The sequence below is a fragment of the Eumetopias jubatus genome, unplaced genomic scaffold, assembly GCF_037043125.1.
Source record: "Eumetopias jubatus isolate StellerSeaLion01/CBP00866 unplaced genomic scaffold, mEumJub1_p1.0 scaffold_9, whole genome shotgun sequence".
NCBI lineage: Eukaryota > Metazoa > Chordata > Mammalia > Carnivora > Otariidae > Eumetopias > Eumetopias jubatus.
Genome location: NW_028274815.1, coordinates 53,543,051 through 53,562,899, shown reverse-complemented (window position 1 = coordinate 53,562,899; position 19,849 = coordinate 53,543,051). Strand labels below are relative to the sequence as shown.

At 47.4% G+C, this 19,849-nt stretch overlaps 1 protein-coding gene, 1 long non-coding RNA gene and 1 pseudogene across 6 annotated transcripts in view; 1 reads left to right on the top strand and 2 right to left on the bottom strand.

The window, feature by feature from the left end:
• Positions 1-17,500, bottom strand: part of LOC114218938 (uncharacterized) — a 44,715-nt gene extending 27,215 nt beyond the window's left edge. For 4 of the 5 annotated variants that reach the window (XR_003611276.2, XR_015768946.1, XR_015768945.1 and 1 more), the window contains exons 1-2: positions 17,322-17,500; positions 15,497-15,621 (exon numbers count right to left, since the gene is read on the bottom strand). This is a non-coding gene — a long non-coding RNA (uncharacterized LOC114218938). The remainder of the gene's footprint in view (positions 1-15,496; positions 15,622-17,321) is intronic. The other variant, XR_015768944.1, reaches the window with a different exon arrangement.
• Positions 1-19,849, top strand: part of ANTXR1 (ANTXR cell adhesion molecule 1) — a 211,868-nt gene that overhangs the window by 151,936 nt on the left and 40,083 nt on the right. Inside the window, exons 15-17 of the mRNA XM_028116302.2 lie at positions 2,344-2,439; positions 2,953-3,120; positions 13,063-13,143. Of these exons, the coding sequence (XP_027972103.1) occupies positions 2,344-2,439; positions 2,953-3,120; positions 13,063-13,143 (345 nt within the window). The remainder of the gene's footprint in view (positions 1-2,343; positions 2,440-2,952; positions 3,121-13,062; positions 13,144-19,849) is intronic.
• On the bottom strand, positions 7,420-7,737 carry LOC114218937 (large ribosomal subunit protein eL42-like; annotated as a pseudogene).

Genomic DNA, 19,849 nt, shown 5'->3' with positions numbered 1-19,849 from the left:
TATTATTTTATCATGTCTTACGGTCCTAAAGCCTCCAAATGTGCAGGTACAAGGGGGGAGAAGCAGAAAAGTAGCATTTATCTGATACCGTCAAATGCCTGGAAAAGCAAAACCCAAAGGACAAAACCCAGAACTTTGCCGACACTGAGAAACAAACGAGAGTGAGGTTCCCCGGGCTCTACCACCCACGAGCGGGGTGCCCTGAGTCACTGAATCGCTCTATGCCTCCTCCATAAAACGAACACTACAGCACCACCTACCGAGCTGCCCGCTGTGAGATTAAAAGGTTATTGCACGTAAAGCACTTGGAAGAGTGACTGGCACATGCGTGGCAAAGGCTTCATAAATTCAGCTGTGGTTATCACAAACTCGGTACCTGCTTATTGCCCACCTCCTGTGCGCCAGGCTCCGTACAAGACCTAGAATACAAGGGCAACAGAATCCACCTTGCATTCAGGGCTCACAGACCCATGGTGAAGAAGGACAGATCTGTTTTAAAAAGAGAGACCAACCCAAGTATCAGCTGCCAAGATGTTGCAAATCCCCTGGTCTGCTGTGATCATGTCCTTTAAGATATATAAAAAATTTTCAAATTTTTTAAAACAAAGTCTGCCCATCCCAAGCACAGTAAGTTACCCAGAGAGTTTTAATGCATTAATGTGTTACTGCTTTGCTTTGTCATCTCTGGATCTCTGTCCTGCTGATGATTTGTCTTCGTTTGGTTCCTTGCCTCCTGCATGGGATGCCCCTTTCCACCTAGGACTCCACCAGGCTCCACCTAGGATACAACTCGGAGTCCTTGACTCTCTGATATCGCCAACCTAGGCTGTGGGAAGCAGGCTTGTTCTGAACAATTTCAGCCTCTTTGGCTTATTCTTCTGCTTTGCAGAGACTCCTTTTTCAGCTTCCTTTCTCCGCCCGGGAAGGAAATCATGCCACTAGCCTGTAACCCATCTGTGCATGACTGTAGATGGTGATATTTTTCTCCCCTCAACAGGAGTAATTTCGGTACCAAGATAAGGAACAGTGTTGCTAATTATCCTTCCCTTTTTCATCCATAAAGTTCCAAGTTCCTCGTGTTTTCTCCCTTCATCTTAAAAAATATAATAAGCACTAACTTCCGGTCACTGAGCTAAGCTGCAGACACTGAGTTAACTGGTTTATTTGAATCATTTCATCTCACTTGGTTATAAATTCAAAAGACAATTCTTAGGTACCTCCCACATGCTAGGTGCCATTCAAAAAGCTGCAAATGCAATGGTGAACCTGACAAATAAACAGGAGCTTCCATGGAACTCTTACATTCCAGCCTGGAGAGACCAATAGTAAATAAATATCAAGCCATGTTAGGATCCATTATGTAAAATGAAACAGATTGATGGGATGAAAAGACTGGACCTACTTTAGAGAGATATCCAGGGAAGCCCTCTCCAAGAGTCACGGGAAGGAGGCAGCCAGGAGAAGAGCAGGGCAGAAGCATCCCTGGGCAAGCGGACAGCTTGTGCACAGGCCTCAAGACAGGAATGTGCTCAGTCTCTGAGGGACAGGGAGAGGGCAAGCAGGCTGGAGCGCAGGGAGGCGGGGCGTGGTAAGGAAGAAGGCTGGAGAGGTGAGCTAAGGCCAGAGTTTGCAGGGCAGAGCTGGGGTCGGGATTCTCCTCTGCTGCTCTGTGGGGAACAGACTGTGGGCGAGGAGTGCGGCAGGGAGGCCGGCTAGGTGCCTGGAGAAAGTGTAGGGGACTTGGGACCAGTGGGGTGGGGTGGGGGTGGAGGTGGAGGTGGAGAAGTCACAGATTTGAGGTCTTTTAGAAGTAAGGTCAACAGAATTTGCTGGCAAACTGAGATGAGCTGGGAGAGGGACAGTGGGGGAGAGAGAGAGGATTCAAGAGTGGCTCCAGGCAGTGGGGAAGACTAGAGGAGGGGCGGGCTTAAGGTGAGGATGTGGGGAGACTTCTCTTTGATGTGGTAGTCTTGAGATGGTTATTAGTCCCCTGAGAGGAGACCAAATTTCAAGACAACGTTTGGGTTCAGAGGAGTCAGGGATGAAGATATAAACACACATGTCATCAGCACGTAGATGGGATTAGATGAAATACCCTCTGAAGGAGTAGAGATGCGCAAGGGAACAGGTCCCAGGATTGTGCCAGCATCGAACCAGGTCGTTCTGCTTTTACCCCCACTTTACAGATAAGGAAGATAAGCTCAGATGGGTTAACTGACTTGCCCCAAGGAAGGTCCCAGAGTTCAGCCCAGGCAGTCGACTCTCATCCACTTTGCCAAGGTGGACACATGTACCTAGAGCAGTTGTGCTTTGCTTCCTTCATGTATGACAATCTTTCTGCAGGAAGAAGATGATGATGGTCTGCCCAAGAAAAAGTGGCCTACCGTAGATGCCTCTTACTATGGTGGGCGAGGCGTTGGAGGCATTAAAAGGATGGAGGTAAGAACACAGCTTCATGTACTCACATCTATGTGCCAACTACTCTGTGCTGGAAAACCAGATAAAACTGGTGAAAACTCATACGTGAGGTCTGATGGGGGTGTGGACGGAGAGATGGCAGGTATACCCCTTTAATGGTGCACCCCCATATCTTGCCCACCATTGAGTCAAAATAGTTTGCTCATCTGCTCAAACCCCTCGGTGGTTTCTGCTCTCACTGGAATAAAATCCAAAGTTCTTACGTGGGCCTGTGGGGCCTTTGCACATGCTGTCCCCACAGCCTGGACAGTTCCTCCCCTAAACATCCATCTGCCCAGCTTGCTCTCTCTGCCCCTTCAACCCTTCCTCTTTCCTTTTTCCACACCCTCCTCTTCCCTGGCCCTCAAAACCCAAAGGAATTGGGGAGCGGGTAGCACTTGCATTGCACGTCACCCATGTATGTACGAAGCTTATTCTCCAGGGACGTTATACTTCATTTTGTCATTTTATTTTATCATATGTTACTTATTTTAGGTTCGTTGGGGAGAAAAGGGTTCCACAGAAGAAGGTGCTAAGTTGGAAAAGGCAAAGAATGCCAGAGTCAAGATGCCGGAGCAGGAATACGAATTCCCTGAGCCTCGAAATCTCAACAACAACATGCGGCGGCCCTCTTCCCCTCGGAAGTGGTACTCCCCGATCAAGGTGTGTCTCTCTCTACTCAGAAATCCATCATCACTCCTGCTAAGACACTTACATAGGAAGAATCAGACTCTTGACATGACAAAATATCCAACCAAATTCCAGATTATCACAAAGGAACACATTTCTAAAATCATGGACTTAAAAGTACAGGCACTTACTTGCTCTATTTCGACAGTATCAAAGTTGAGACTAGGGTTTTTTTAAATCACCGTGGCAAACTAGTGGAATGCAAGTGGACTAGGAGTCAAGAGACTGGGGTAGTAACCCCAGAAGATGACTATAAATTTCTATAATAGCTCACGACTTCATTGGTAGGCAGTTCCACTGTCTAACAAAAATGGCAGCATTCTCCTTGATGCCTTATGTCTCTTCCTCTTGCCGTAACACAAGCCCATTCCTCTTTATCCAGCGCTCCTGCCAGCCTTTCAGGGGTTGGCCCTGGAGCTAGGACTCACTATTCCTGGCTGCGAGCAAAACACCTTTTTTCCTCCACTATCTTTCTTCCCCTCCACAGCTCCAGAACATAAACCTCTTTGGTTTCTTAGGAAGTGTAAGCCATAGAAGGTAGTTAATGCTTCCTGAAGGCTTCTCTTCTCTTCCTCTTGTTCTTCCGCAAACAGAAACTGGGCCAATTCCAAGGCCGCAAAGTGCAAGACCCCGGGTGAAGAGCCAGGTCTCATCACATACATGCACGCATGCACCCACACAGCCTTACCCCTCTTCCAATGAAAGCAAAAATAATACTCATCATTCACTAAGTTATTTGCTCATCTTAGAGCAGCCCTTGTCCTATGAAATCAATAGAAATAACCATTTTAAACAATGGAGTGAAATGTCATTGGTAGTTGTCTCTTCTCAGCCAAGCTAGCTCATGCTCACATTAACGGCACTATATTTTCGTTTTGGTTTGCTGTGCTTAAAGCAAGGAGATTCTTTTTCAAGATAAGTCCCCCCCCCACCCCGCCCCCTCGGGGCAATAGCTTGAACTCTGGAAAGATGTGGGCGAAACGTAACTTGCTTGCCTAACAGCTGTTTGCTTCTAATTATTTTCTCATGCAGAACATGCAGTGGCGTGCATGCGTGTGCAGACAGGAAGGAGCCAAGCAGAGTCTCCGAGATGAACAAGAAAGGGAATTTTCTATTATGTCGTTTTTAGGAATCTGTACCTTGTGACTAACATGACATACTTGGTTATAGCCAGATTTTCATTTCTGTAATCTTGGATTTGGAAAGAACGCTAATTCTGTTTGAAGAATCCAATTTCTGCTCGAGAGCATGTCATTCCTCTGCTAACTGGTGGTTTAGGACTGAGATTTATGAAATAAATAGGGATAGAGAACGACTAGATTTAGAAATATAAAAACATTCCCAACACCCACTTGGAATTAGTTCAGTTCAACAAGTCATGCTGGGTACTGCCAGATACTAAGCATACAGAGGTTCTCAAACCTGGGTAAGTATCAGAGTTACCCTGAGAGCTTTAAAAATACAGATTCCCAGGCCTAATGACTTAGCATCTCACGAAGGCTTTCAAAGGCACACAGGCCATCACCACTTGCTCACTTTTTCTCATCCAGTGAAACTCCTCCCCCCTCCACCCATGCCTCCTTTTTAACATCCAAACTCCCTAAGCCATACCCCTCTGTTGCCCCCAATTATCTTCCCTCCATCGCCCCTGCTCTTGGGCCTCCTCCTTAGTCATTGTGTTCACCTGCTGGTTCTCATAGTGCGGTCCCTGGACCCGCAGCAGCAACATCCCCCAGGAACTTACTGGAAATGCACATTCTCAGGCCCAACCCAGATCTACTAAATCAACAACTTTGGGAGTGGGGCCCAGCAATCTGGGATTGAACAAGCCCGGCTAAGAAATTGTCACCGAAGGTTCCAGCCGGCCTTCCATACGAGGCTCCCTGAGGGCAGGAACCTTGGCACTTGGCTAAGAGCCATGACCACAACTCAGCGATTTGTCGGAAGTCTCAGCCTCCAGTCTGCCTCCTGCTGGTGGGGCAGCTCAAGCGAACGCCTGCTCAGCTCACTCTGTACAATAGCCCGCTGGTGTGATTGCACATGCTTGAGTCTTCCCCCCACCAGATTGGACCCCGGGAGGCACCAGTTGTGCTTAGCTCATCTTTAGCCTGTGCTAGACAGCCCGGTGCCTGGCCCAGCACAGGGACTCCAGCATCTCTTGTTAAAGAGCTGACACATAGGATTAATTATTAATGCTGCTGGTTAGACTATCTCCTGTGACACACACAGATCACTTTGGCACCGTCAGGCTGAAGAAGGTGACATTCTTCTTGCCATCTCCTTGAGGAGAGGAGAGAAAAAGAGGTCATCTTGTGTGTTTCCTGGCCAGGTGGTTGAGGGAGGGGCAGGAACAAGGAGGTTTCAGAACAGAAGCCCAGAAAGGAATTCAAAAGTAAAATTGTCTGTCTCTCCAGAAGAAGGGCAGACTTGCTACCAGAACTTCCGCGTTCATACTGTTGAACCAGTTTCGTGCTCCATGATGAGCCCCATCTTAGCCACAGCACCTGTAGACATCACTGGGCCTTGGAAAGACATTTAGCCTCATGTAGTACCATAAACTCTGCTTCCCTTTCCTGAGCCCTCTCGCTGGATTTGTCTTGGTCTTGGTGGGAAACAGAAGCACACTCAAGAGGACTGAGCTTTTGGCGAGGGTAGAGTTAAGGGAACTCACAGAGATGGCCAGGCATACGGGGACTAGCAACAGTGGGAGCAGGTGCACCCCGGGGCCTAAAGAACACGGAGGAGAGACGGTGTCATTGGAGCCGGTGGCCAGAAGGGGCCACCCACTGGGAGCTGTGGCCATAGAGAGGGAATCAGCAATCTAAATCTGCCCTACCACCTGTTTTTATATGGCCCACAAACTAAGAGTGGTTTTCCTTGTTTTTAAATGGTTATGTAAGTTCTTATATAATATCCTAGAGTTTGTCTCTTGAGCTAGAAAGCCTAGAATATTTGCTCTTTGGCCCTTTATGGAAAGTGTTTGCAGATCCCTATCGTATAAGAACACAGCCACTGAAGAAGGCAGGGGGTCAGGGAAGGAACAGAAGGAAAGAATGCCCCCACCTCTCCCTCACCCTGCCCTCGTCTCCTCCGGTACCACCTACTAGCCAAACTGAAAGGAAACCAGATGGTGTTATCTGTAGAGGTCAGGCTTCTAGGGCATAGAGCTGGGAAGGTAGAGAAAGGCAGAGAGAGGGTGGGGGGCAGGCAGCTCAAGGAGAGTGACCAGTCTACTCTCTGCCCCCACTATCAATAGGGCCAATACTCCCACCTAGTGCAAAACTTTTAAGAGACACTGGGAAGACTCTTAGTTCCCCCAGTGAAAGTAGCCAGAATCATATACATCTTTAAATGTATTGCATTTGACTCACTCTTTTCATCATCTTATGAAATAGATATGAGGAGCAGAGAAGCAGGTGAGTGCTTTTGCTGTGTAAACCCAGTGGGGACTCGTCAAGAGAAGAAGTCCACAATGGGCTTCTCTCCACCATTCCCCAGTCTAATTTAGGGCACTGACCACAGCAGCCACACTTCACCCTTTCCTCATTCCAGGTTCATGACCAGGAAATTTTCTGATATTTGGCCTTAATTTGCCTTTGTTCAGCTTTCACCCCGTGGATTGACAGCACCCCATGCTTCTCATTAAATTGGGACGGACCATTTCAGACAAGTTAAGTAATGCCCAGATAGATGGCCTCCAGATAGATTAAAACCAGGATAGTTTTCAGGTTTGCTGGAAGGCTTGCAGCCTTTAGAGAAACCATTTTCTCCCTTTCCAGTAGCTCCTCCACATGACTGGAAATGACAGAAATGATAGCCAAAGGACAAAAGCCAGACCCTGGATGGCCAGGCAGACCGGCTGTTCTTTGCAAGAGAGCCAGACCATGAAGGGGCCAAGTCAGCCCATACTACTTGCAGGGCCTGGCAGGGGGTGGTCTTCTGTTCTGTTCATTTTCTGTCAGGGCAACCTTCATCCCTGGCCTAAGGCACCTTGACCTTGTAATCAAGCAGCATTTAGTCATGAGACTGTACTGGATGGAGCTGTATGTAGCCCAGGAAGACACATTGAAGCCTAAGTGTTGTCAGATGGCCTGCTGATGTTGAACAGACTTTTTTTGTCCCTCTCTGGCAACTTTTTATAATAGCTCCACACTTTTTTTTTTTAATTGATGACACTAGTTTATTTCCCTCTTAAAAGACCAACTGCAACCAAATGAAGTGAATATAACCTCAAGATTTTATTGTCTTCATAATATTCACAAAATATAAAGCTTAGAACTGGATCACTTGGCCCTTTCTCTTCTTATCTCCTCCCAGTTCAAACTGCTTGCATCTCTTAATAGCCAGCATTCTCTTAGATCTGCAGTTGGGCTCAACATATTCAAGCCTCAGCACAATCTTCTTTGTAGTTTTAGCCTTTTTCCGGAAAATCGGCTTAGTCTGCCCGCCATAGCCACTCTGCTTCCTGTCATAACGCCGCTTTCCTTGGGCATAAAGGGAATCTTTGCCCTCCTTGCACTGTGTCACTGTGGGGCTGGTGCGTGCCACACTTCTTGCAGAAAGTCTGGCGGGTTTAGGAACATTCACCATGTTTGCAAGAGCACTATCGGCACAGAAAGAAAGAGGCCGGGCTCCAAACTTTTTTTAAACAATGACCAAAACTCAGAAACAGCAAAGCAAAAAGTATCCTTTGTGAGTGTGTGCGAGTGTGCGTGTGTGTGTGTGTGTGTGTGTGTGAGAGAGAGAGAGAGAGAGAGAGAGTGTGTGTTTCCAACATTATTCATTCATTTATTTCATTTGAGGAGAAGCATGGGTCACAATATTTACCATATATTTTAAGGTGTAAAAATTCCAGTGTTAGTCTGTAACAGCCCTATCGTTGGACTACCCTCAAAATTCTCAACCTCTGACTAACTTCCAAGCAGCTAAGGCAGACAAACCAAAAGAGAAGACACAGCTGTTGCCTGGCCAAAATTTTAAAAAGGAGAGAAAAGGAAGCTCAGCCACAAACCCCAGGCACCAGGATGCTTTGAATGAGGGTCGCATAAACATTCCCGGCCCTGTCTTCTTGTTTAGGAAGAAACAAAAACTAAAGTTGACATAGAGCTCCCAGTTTGCATGCCTTTGTGGATTCGAAGGTTGTCTGAGCCTGAGGTATAGTTTGGGAGGTTGGAATTGGTAAATTTCTCATTTTACAGTCAAGATGTGTCAACTTCCTATGAAAGAAAGCTATACTTAAATGTCAGCTCATATATTCTGACAGAGGGTCCTGAGGGTAATGGGAAGATCTCTGTTTCAGCTTCCCAGCAGCAGTTGGGTGTTTCTTCCGGGGAGGGACCAGTGTCTTGAAATGTATCCTATGGACAGGCCTGTGTATGATTGACACCCAAATCCGAGGTAAACAGTGGAGTCAACTCAAAGGCCCCTTCCTCCCCAGACTTTGGGTAAAGCCCAGGGACTGGTTGGAAAAAATCCCCTGAGGCCTTTCACGCCCCAAAGGGATATTATTAATAACCTCATTAGCTGCTGTCTTGAAATGACAGGCTTCTGCCCGCATTCAGAAAAAGAAAGGCCCCAACAGCCTTTGTTACGCCCTTCTCCTTGACCTCGGAGAGTAATTTTTTTATCCTCTTCTTGTTTATAAACACACTCACTCTAAACTTACTCTAGCTCTTGCATAAAAGCTACCTGCTGTGGGAGCAGAACAAGGTGTTAGAAGTGTCAATTACCCAGATTGTTTCCTATGCCCCAGAGGTGGGACTTTGGGCTCATCTGTGGGACCACCAGCACTCAGAACCCAGGGAGTATGACTAGGACTAACTAACTAGTCTCACCTTGGCCAGAGGAGCCCAAGGACAGCAACTCACCCAGATGAAGCCCTCCCCTGGGTGAGACACATACCGTGAGTCGGTCCCAATTCCAAAGGCTTTCCATGCACTCGCTCCTTTATTTCTCACATCAACCCTCAAAAGTAGAAATTCCTACTACTCCCATTTACAGAGGGAAAAACTAAGGCACAGAGAGGTTAGGTAACTTGCCTAAATTCATACTGCTAGTAAGATGTTTCTTGGTTTATTTTATTAACGGCAAAGCATCCATTCGAGCTAGCAATGAAACCCGCTATTAATCAAACAGGAGAGAGTACTGAGAGCCTGGAGGTAAAAGACCAATCAGGAAACTGTTCACAGGATGAGTGACAGATGACGAGGGCCTGGGCCAAGGGAGTAGCCATGGAGACTGTGGGGCAGAGTGGACAGGAAGCAGTGACAGGAAAGCTGTGACGGAATGTTCACGGGACACGGTTCAAGTTGGATAGGAGGAGTTGGCCGAGGGAGAGGATGTGACAATGATTCTCTGGTGTCCGGCTTGCCCAGGGAGATATCAGAGGTGCCAGGAACCAAGCAGGGTATGCAAAAGGGGGAGCAGGTTGGGGAAAGATCGTTCCGTGCTACATCTGCGTTACAACTAAGATCTGGTAGGTAATTGGATCTGGAATTCAAGAGCGGACTAAGCTGAAGGTAGAATTTGTGAGCCATCAGCAGACAGACAGAAGCTGACCCCAGAGACTTGGTGAGAGCCCCCCAAGTGGAAACACTCAGCCTGAAGGAGAGGCTGGGCGAGAGCTGAGGGGAACACCAGGTAGAGGCTGAAAAGGACTAAGCCGAGAGGTAGGAAGGAGCACTGAGGCCAAAGGAGAGTGTGCAGAAGGGAGAGACGTAGTGCATCAGATCTCAGAATCGAGTAAAATGAGGCCCAGCAGTGGCCAAGGCATTTGGCGCTTGGGATCCGTGGGTGGTCTGAGCAGGTGGAGCTTTAGTGGAGTGTTGCGGCCACCAAACATTGCCAGAGAGGCCAGACGATGGCGGGCTGGAGGGTGATGAGAAGTGTGGCCCGAAGGAAGGAGGGAAGAGGGTGGAGGAGCACAGAATGGAGGACTGGTAAAGTTCACATTATTGGATTCTTACACTCTGTATTACGTTCTTTTATGTCTTTCTACAGAGCCTCCCAGATGATCATTTTAACGACTTTCCCATGACCATAGATAACATTTAATGAATACTTTCTATGAGACGAGTATCTATTCCAATATCTAACTGTAGGCCTTGTAACAAGTCTATAGGGTAGATTGTACCATTGTGGTCCATTTTAAAGATGAGGCTTAGGGAGACGAACCAGCTTGCCTGAGGCCGCAGACCTGGGAGGGGCAGACCCAGAATACAAACTCAGGCTGTCTGAATTGTCCCTTTGTGCTTAAGTATCACACTAGGACCCACTGCCACCAGAAAACCTGACTTACTACCGATTCTCGTGGTATGACACATCTAGGTGGTCTCTGGTCTTTTGCTCTGTGTTTAGCTTTAGCTTTAAGTTTCTGCAAATATTCTTCCAGCCCCGTCTTATTGCTCCTTGTGTGTGAAGCAGTTGAGTGATTAGCACACAGAACGCTGTGGGTGGGCTGATTTGCAAAGACAAATACTGGGCGTCCCCCAAAATAGGGAAAGAAAAGAGGCATTCGTCCAGGAAACCCACCTGGTTTTATCCTGAAATATAAATGCTTATCCCAAGGAACCTTAAAGGGAAACATTTAACTGATGATTGAAATGGTTTAATGCAGAAAACCATGCTGAACACAGCAGCAGTCCCATCCAGCTTTCTAAAGTCATTTCAGAATATTTTTAGAGGCTTCCGTAAATACCTTGCCAAAAGAGATGAGAAACATGACACTTAGCAAGACAGAATTTAACCCACAAGAACTTGAGCAAGCATTGATAGAGGTTCAAGAGCAGATTTTTTTTTTTTTTTTGTATTTGAATATAACCCACCAGAAAACAATGTCAGAACATGAAGTCTTCAGGATGATATTCTTAAATTGGTGTTTCCGCTATAAAAGCTTTGTGTCAAGCAACTTGAAGGGCTCTGGACTTCCCCAGCCTTTCAGAACCATCCTGTAGAGACCTCTTCCAGCTGACAGCCTTCAAACATGCCTCACCTCACCGAGACCCCAGTAGGAAGTACAGTTTGGCCCAGTATATACCTATGTGTGCATTGTGTGCGCACAAAAACACCCACCGGTATACGGTATACACACCCAGACACATTTAACTGATACGAATTTGTCACAAAACAATAGTTATCTTCACCATGTGCAGGTGACTCAAGTATTTTCTTTCCTCTTCTATTTTATTTCTTAAACTTTCTGGTCCTAATACACAAAATTGTTTCATGAGGGCTTGAAGAGTTGCAACCAAGGGTTTAGAAACCCTATTCTAAAAGATCTAAGTTCAAGTACTCCAGCCAGAAGGCATGCATGAGGAAGAATCTACAGTTGGTATAATATAAAGTATATGAGCTTTGGAATTACACAGCCATGGGGTCCAATCACACCTCTCCAATTTACAAGCTGTGTGCCTAGGCAAATTAGTTGTTAGTCTGACCTTCCGTTTCCTCTCCATAATCCTTTTGGACTCTGGCAGAAGACCCCTTTGAAAGCACCCAGCCCAGCAATTAGAAGCACGGAATTCATTTGTTCATCCAACTAATATTTACTGAGCCCCAGATGCTCCCCTAGGGCTGGGCAGACAGCAGTTGACAAACCCAGCGACACTGCTGCTTTCATGGAGTTGACATTCCGATTGGCAGAGATAGAAAATAGGCAAATAAACACAGACTATGTCAGGGATTAATAAGGGCTCTATCAGTTTCCTATTGCTGCTGTAACAAGCTACCACTAACTTAGTGACTTAACACAAACGTATTACTTTACAGTTCTGGAGGTCAGAAACCCAAAATCGGTCTCACTGGGTGGGCTAAAATCAAGGCAAGGCCAGGGCTGCATCTCTTTTGGAGGCTCTAGGAGAGAATCCATCTCTTTGTCTTTTCGAGAGTCTAGAGGCTGCCCACACTCATTGGTTTCTGGCCCCCTTCCCTCTCCAAAGCAACCGTGAGGTGAACCTTTCTCACAGGTATCACTCTGACTCTCCATCTGTTGACACAACTTCTCTGACGCTGACCCTCCTGCTCTATTAAGGATCCACATGGTTACACTGGGTCCACCTGTATAATCCAGGATAATCTCCCCATCTCAAGATCCTTAACTTAATCACATTTGCCAAGTCCTTTCTGCCCTGGAAGGTAATATATTAAGGGTTAATAGAGCAAAGCTAAATAAATGTCATTATTTCCTTTTAGTATTTGCAGCAGGGGAAATCAGCCTCATTCAGCACGGCTAGGGAACGAGAATGGCCAGAGGCAGTAGACTCCCTTCATCACACACTGAAAACTTCAGCACTCACAGACCCACTCTTCTCAGATTCAAGCCATTACCTACACCTCCAAAGGGGTTGTGATTTGGGGCAATGTGGGATGTTTGGTCAGCTGTCCCTCGAGCCTGGGATCCCTGAGCAAGTCATAGGTGCTGAGTGAGCCTAGGGGACAACCAGGGATCGGCATCCCCGGGGCCTTTTATTGATCTTGCTCCACTGACAATTCTGTATAGTAATTTTCCTGAATTTGTCATCATTGCTTCATTTGTGAACTCTGGGCATTAAGTGGGCAGAAGAAACTTCAGTGAAAGTTGAAAAGTTAGACTTGTGGTGTGAGGATATGCCCAGAAACGTGGTAAAAGCAAAAGTTGAGAGCCTAAATGAGCTTTTCTGTGTTTGCAAATTTGGGGCTGCCCCCAAGTCTCAGGTGTATGTACCCCACATGAGCATCAGAGCCTTCTGTTATGGGTCTCTTCTCCTCCTACGTTCCTGCAGGGCCTGGAGAGTCACTTAGCCTGTTACAACTACATTGCCGGTGGTATGTTGTTCACATGACTGAAGAAGCATGGAAAGTTCTACGTGTCTGTGCTAGCCACTGCTCTGGTTCCATTTGTAATCTTGGTGCATTTGTTTTTGTTTTTGTCTTTTTCAGGGAAAACTGGATGCCTTGTGGGTCTTACTAAGGAAAGGATATGATCGTGTGTCTGTGATGCGTCCACAGCCAGGAGACACGGTAGGATTCATTAATGGTGTCACACACACATTGTTTTTCTCTCTCCCTCTGACTTCGTTGAACTGGAATAACTCCAAATATATCCAGCTGTTATTTTATTTTGTGATAAATCAGATAGTAATTTTTAAAAATTCTAGTTTCCATAAGACCTCGAGTGTTGACCTGTTTTTTCTAGAAAGGATCTTGACGGAAATAAGTTGAGTTAAACTTCCTAGGACTTGAGCTTCTTAATTTATAGGTACAGTGAGTGAAAGAGGCCTAGGCTGTGCCAAGAGAGAGGTCTGCTGCTCCCCAGCGGCAGTGGCCAGTGATGACCAGTGATGACCAACAAGATGCCAGAGCCACAAGATGGGGTGAGGAAATGGGGGCCACAGAAAACTCCCACCACCTTCCAGCAGGTATTGGGCCCAGTTGGTCCAAAACCTCAGGAGGGCCTTCTGCCCTGGTGAGGATTTGCCCCAAAATGGTCAGGGCCAGGCTTGGAGTGTCTCCAACTAAGAGGACGCAGAAACGGAAGAGCCAGCAGAGACCCTTAGAAACCGTCTGGCCCATCTTCATTGTATCAGTGAGAAAATGGAGGACAAGAGAAGCTGAGTAACTTGTTTTGTTCACATAGTAACAATGCTCGAAACAACTCCAGTTCTGCCGAAATCACACTATTGCTGTCTTCTTGTGAGAACTTGTCTCTCGTCCCTAGATTTTATAACAAAGCTTGGGACCAAATTCTCCCTCAACTATCAGCAAACTACATCTTCCATCCACTTCTCTGGGAATCAGACACATTAACCCAAAAGCAAAATAAAGGTGTCTGACTTGGAACTCCTTTCAGATTAGGCAAAGAACTTCCTTCTTGGTGGGAACACTCCAGGCAAGTTACTTAGCCTCTCTGAACTTCATCTTTATAAAGTAGATGATACTTTGGCTGGTTGGAGAAGGTACTGTTTGTAAAAAATTTGGTCCAGTGGTGAACACATAGTATGCTCTATCAATGGCAAATATAACTGTGATTATTTACTTTGTGTTTTTCTACTATCTGCGAAGGGCTGATGCAGAAATTCAAAGCATATTGCAATTGATGTGTATCAGGGACCCACTTGCTTACCCTGCTCACTCTTTGACACGGCACAACTCATAAAACAGAAGAGCACAGCCTATTAGGCCCCTCTTCCTATGCACCTGGTGACAATGGGTGGTTTGTGGGTGAGGGGGTTTGGTCTAAAGTTTCATAGCAGGGGCAATTAGCTGTTCCTGGTTGTGGCAGGGACAGCAGGCAAGTATGATGTGAAAGAAACCAGGTCATATAAATGCGGAGCTGACTTGGCTCTCATGGCATATGGAATTCGTAGTTTAGCTGTGAAAGTCCACAAGAACACACTGTGATGGCAAATGTTAAAAGTACAAACTCCACAGTTAACAGAAATGAGCCTAGGCCGTAAACTTTGTAAACTCGGGGTGGTATTTGGCCTTGTTAATTATACATCTGTTTTCCATGGGAAATGAAGTTTTTCTAGCATGCATTGAGACTCAGCTAACAGATTAAGAAAAAAAAACAATAAGATACCTAAACTCAGGTTCAGCAGTACTATTTTTTGTGACAGAATATGCTGGTCTTGACAAGCCCGTTTTCTGCAGAGCACCTGAGAAACATCTCTGCTGAGATTTATTAACATTCCATCCCCCACTGACCGGTTTGGCAGAAACAAATTCATAAGCTGAGTCAACCTGAGAAGTCGTAGGCAATAGTGTCATGGATAAGATACAAGATCCAACACTGTTTGGCATGAAAAGGCCAAAGGGATAAATCCAACAACAATGGAATGCAAACTGATGGAATGTCCTCTAATGAATCACACCTAGACTGAACCTCCTAGTTGCGAATTTTGAATGGAAGTTTGCATTAACATTTGAAGATGTGCTCTACTCTTCTGAGAAACACAGTACCACCTTGAAGTTTCATTCTCCGATCACACAAAATAATAGATTGGAAGTACAGAAGGTCTAAGAGTTAGGATACATTTGACCATATTCTCAGCGATGTCCCAAATGGATTATTGTCCCGCCTACTTTTAAATGGGCTTCCTTTGTAGAAATCCTGATAAAATTTTAAGACACACGGGAGAAACAGATGCCAAGAATTGTGTCCTTATAGTCATGACCATGGCCCCAGACATCTTGATGTACACATGGATTACATGAGAAAGGCCAGAGAAGAGGTAGGAAGGGCACTTCACAGCTGCCTTGTGGCAACTCAGGAAAAGAGTTCCAGGGGAGGGAGGACATGTTTGTCTACATGCTTATTCTTTTTTGTTTTTGCATAACTTCAGGAGACTCGCTACAAATCTGCATCACTTACCCGGTGATGACTCTGTCAGAATTCCTTAGCACTGATTTATGGGGCTGACCACATTTTCCATAAACTCAAAATGACTACATCCAGGCATGTGCTCGTGAACAAGAGTCACAGGTTCTGGATTTTTCCTTTAAAACAAAAACAAAAACAAAAATCACCTAATTACATTCTCTGTTGCATTCTGAATTGTTTCAAACACATGTTGATCTCACAGAAACCTGGCCGTTCTTCCTTCTCTGTTCCTGTCTGCCCCATTCTCCCCACAGTTAACCCACCCCAGCCCTGCAGATGCAGACAGGGGCCCACCAACAGAGCCTTTGAGGCTGCCTGCCCAAAGGGCTGAGTGCCTCCAGCCTCCACCGCAGAGTTGAGGAGCCTGCAGAGGCCCAAGCCCAGAGCCACACCCTTCCCTGGGACTGGCGCCCACCACCTCAGAGCTGTCCAAGCCCCAGGTCAGGGAAAACATGAATGGGACCACAGCAGGAGACCTGAGCTTCCAGTCGGCCACCACCCCGGGGTGGGCTCACAGTCCTATTGTTCGCTGGTACCCACCAGGAAAGCCCTGGGCCAATATATAAGAGAAAATGCCAGAAGAAACCACTTAAGTAGCAAACGAGCAACATATCTGATCCTAAAATATAAAAGAGTTCACTAAGCATATGATACCCTTTGCTGAAACCATTCCCCTGCCTCCAATATACAGCTATGCTCTGCTTTTTCTAAAACACATATCTCAGCGTGACACTCTGAGGCTTCAGATTTGCTAAGACCGGAAAAAAGCCCCCCAAAATAGCTTGATTTAGAAAGAACCCCCTAATTTTAAACACAGGGATATATGGGAACTTCAGAGATCAGGGTTCATGGAATCCAGTGGTTTTCAATCTGGTTGCACATTGTGATCACCTGGGGAGGTTTAAAACACGGGGGTAGGGGGGCATCTGGCGGCTCAGTTGATTGAGCATCCAACTCTTGGTTTGGGCTCAGGACATGATCTCAGGGTGGTGGGATTGAGCCCTGCAGCGGGCTCCATGCTCAGTGGGGACTTTGCTGAAGATTCTCTCCCTCTCTCTCTCCCTGTCCCTCTCCCCGCCTGCACTCACTCTCTCTCTGTGCAAAATAAATAAATAAATCTTAAAAAACAACAACAACAACAACAACAACACTGACCCCAGGATCCCACCTCAAAGGTTCTATTTCATTGATCTGGGATGAGGTCTTGACACTGGGATTTTAGAAACTCCCCCCAAGTGGGGCGCCTGGGTGGCTCAGTCGTTAGGCATCTGCCTTCGGCTCAGGTCATGATCCCAGGGTCCTGGGATCGAGCCCCGGGTCAGGCTCCCTGCTCCGCGGGAAGCCTGCTTCTCCCTCTCCCACTCCCCTGCTTGTGTCCCTGCTCTCGCTGTCTCTGTCTCTGTCAAATGAATAAATAAAATCTTTAAAAAAGAAAAAAAAAAAGAAACTCCCCAAGTGGTTCCAACAGCAACCAGGGTTAAGAACCGGTGATCTGGTCTAATTCCCTATTTTTCATCCAAGACAGCATCTTCTCTTTGCTTCTCCATCAATTTGAAGGCAACTCTCCACACTCCTTCAGAACCCTGCGTCTGTGTCTCGAAGGCATAAGGGAAATGGATGATTACTATCTTCATGGGCTTTCACCAGGCCCTTTCCTACCAGGAAGATTACTATCGCTTCGGGCTGCTATCTTACTGTTACTGCTTAGGGAAAAAGGATGGAAAAGAGGAACGATAACTCTGCCTCATATAGTTTTTTTCTGGATGGAATTCAATCAATATATTGACCAGTCTAACCCCTCCCCAGTTGTTTTTACCTCGGCTTGGGCCATCCGCCTTCACTGCTCTGGGTGGCACCCACTAGAATTGGATGCCTTCTTTGTTTTCAGGTCTTCTGTTTCTCTCAGATCTGACATCAGGAGGCGGGTACATTCCATTACTATCAGCAAGAACAAAAAACTCAGAGGCACACTCTGAGCTTGTTTTGCAAGGCCGGGCCTCCTTGCCGTCAGAAAAGCCCCAGGAAACACACACACACGTAAATGTACATAAACAATGTTTGAAACTTATCTGAAGCTCAGTCCCAGAGGTTGTGAAATCCTCTCCTAGAGCCCCAGCCCCTGGCTGCTGTCTGTGCAGCTGTTTTCAATAAGGGATCGAGGCAGGTCACATGGGCATCGAGTCACCCTACTGTGGCCAAGGCCAGAGAGAGCCGGGCAGGTTAGCTCAGAGCGCAGAGAGCGTGCTCAGCCCGGTCCTTCGAAGGCAGATGAGCCGCCTGTAACGAAAGCAACTCAGAGAATGTGTCTGGGCTCTGCCTCTTTCTCTCTGTTCCCCACTGTCCACATTCCCTGTATTACCTCTTTCTTCTTCCCTCTTTAACTGGGTTGCCTTCCCTCAAACATTCTTTGATCAAACATCTATTACGCTCCCGCTAAGAACCCATCACGGGGCCGGGCACTAGGGATACCGATTAGAATAGGACTGAATTTTGGCTTCGCGGAATTGAGTGTAGGACTTGGAAGAGAAGAGAGGGTCAGGCGCTGTATTGACCGCAGATGGTTATGGAAGCACAAACCCATTCACAGTCATTTGGGGAATGACGATGATCTCTATTTACAGAGAAGCAACTGAGGCTTAGTGTAGGTTATTAAGTTTGCCAAGGGTACGCTGCTGGTAATGTTACAGGATTTTTATTCCCCAAGTGCCCATGGTTCTTGGTCACGCCACTTCAAAGAATGAAGAAGTAGACCAGAGGAAGAGTGGTGGGCAGCAAAGCACGTTTATCGAGTGATAGTGCAAAGCTCCCGGAGAGGGAGGGGACCCAAAAGGGTTGCCGTTTTGGTGTTCAAATCTGGGGGGTTTTTTGTAAGCTTTTTTACAGAACTATCTTGAGCAAGCTGAGCAGGGGCCCCCTGTGGATTGGCTGCTAAGGTGTGCCAATCAGGGCTTTGATCATGCACCTGCCTACCTACTGGGTTATTGTTCACGTGTTGATGGTCTTTTGGGCTGACATGTGGAGATGAACTGCCTCAACCTGTGATAGTGACCGATGTTTTATGATTAATTGTTCTGTCTCAGGATGTCTTGCAGAAGTCAGTTCCGCAGAAGCTGCCAGACAGGATGCTCTTGTGGTCTTGTCTAAGCTGTAAAACAGGATGCTAGTACGGTTTCATCTTAGCATCTTGGCCCCCTGTTATCTTGTTGGGGGCCCTGGCCCTCACTACCCAAGTGTCCAGCTAACTCCCAACAGCAAGGGGCAGATCGGGGCCTTGAATCCAGGACTATCAGATACTAAGGACTCTTCAAGTCCTTCATGCATTCAGCAAATATTTGTCAAGCATCTTCTGTGAGATGAGCTGTGTTTGTGCTGGCTGCTCCTGATTAATAAGCAGTGTCCTCATCCTTGAAGAGCAGGGACAAACAGGCAAGTGTCCAAACATCGCCCATGTGAAAGGCTGTGTGAGGGAGCAGAGTCCATGAGGTGTGGGGGACACACCCAGAAGGGGCATTTCACCAGGCAGGAGTAGAAACCAGCTTCTAGGAGTGACATTTAAGCTGAGAGCAGAAGGAGAGTTGAGAAGGGAGGACATCCCAGAGAGAAGGAAGCTGGAGCAAGGACCCCAGGGTGGGCCTCCAGCTCCTTCCAGGAGACACAAGGAGTGGGGTACGGTGGAGGACAGAATGTGAGGCAGTGAGAGGAGACCCCGAGGGGTGTTGGTCGTGGCAGCCCACTCCGAGGGCAGTGGAGAGTCACAGCAAGTGTTTTAAGCAGGGGCGTGATCCGATTTGTGCTTTAGAGCAAGCAGTCCCTCCGGCTGCCGCGCAGAGGTGGTGGCGGCGAGAGCGGCCGAGCAGAAGCAGCGGTGGGCCGGGGGAGAGTCCGGGTCCCAGAGGTGCTGACGAAACACAGCAACTGGACTTGGTAACTGACTGGGTGTGGAGGCTGAGGGGCCTCCAGAGTCTGGTGCGAGCTGGCAGTGACACCGCCAGGACGAGAGCAGGAAGAGGAGAGCTTTGCAAGGGAAGATGAGGGCTGAGCCTCGGAACCTGGCACGCTGGAGGCGCTGGGGGGCATCCGGGCGGAGCCGGCCAGGCGCGGGCCGGGGAGGTGCTCCCTCTCGGGGGCGTGCGCATGCAGGCCCGGCACCCGCGGGGTCCTGAGAGGGAGCGCCTCCTTAGAGCCTGTGCCCGAGATGCCCCGCCAGCCGCGTGCCAGTCCCGGCCTGGGTCTGAGGCAGCTCTGCTTAGTGAGAGTTCTGAGCTGGAGGCAAAGACTGGGGGGTCGTCAGCATGGCAGTTTGTGCCTCATGTGAGTAGATGAGGTACCAGGGAGGCTGTGTAG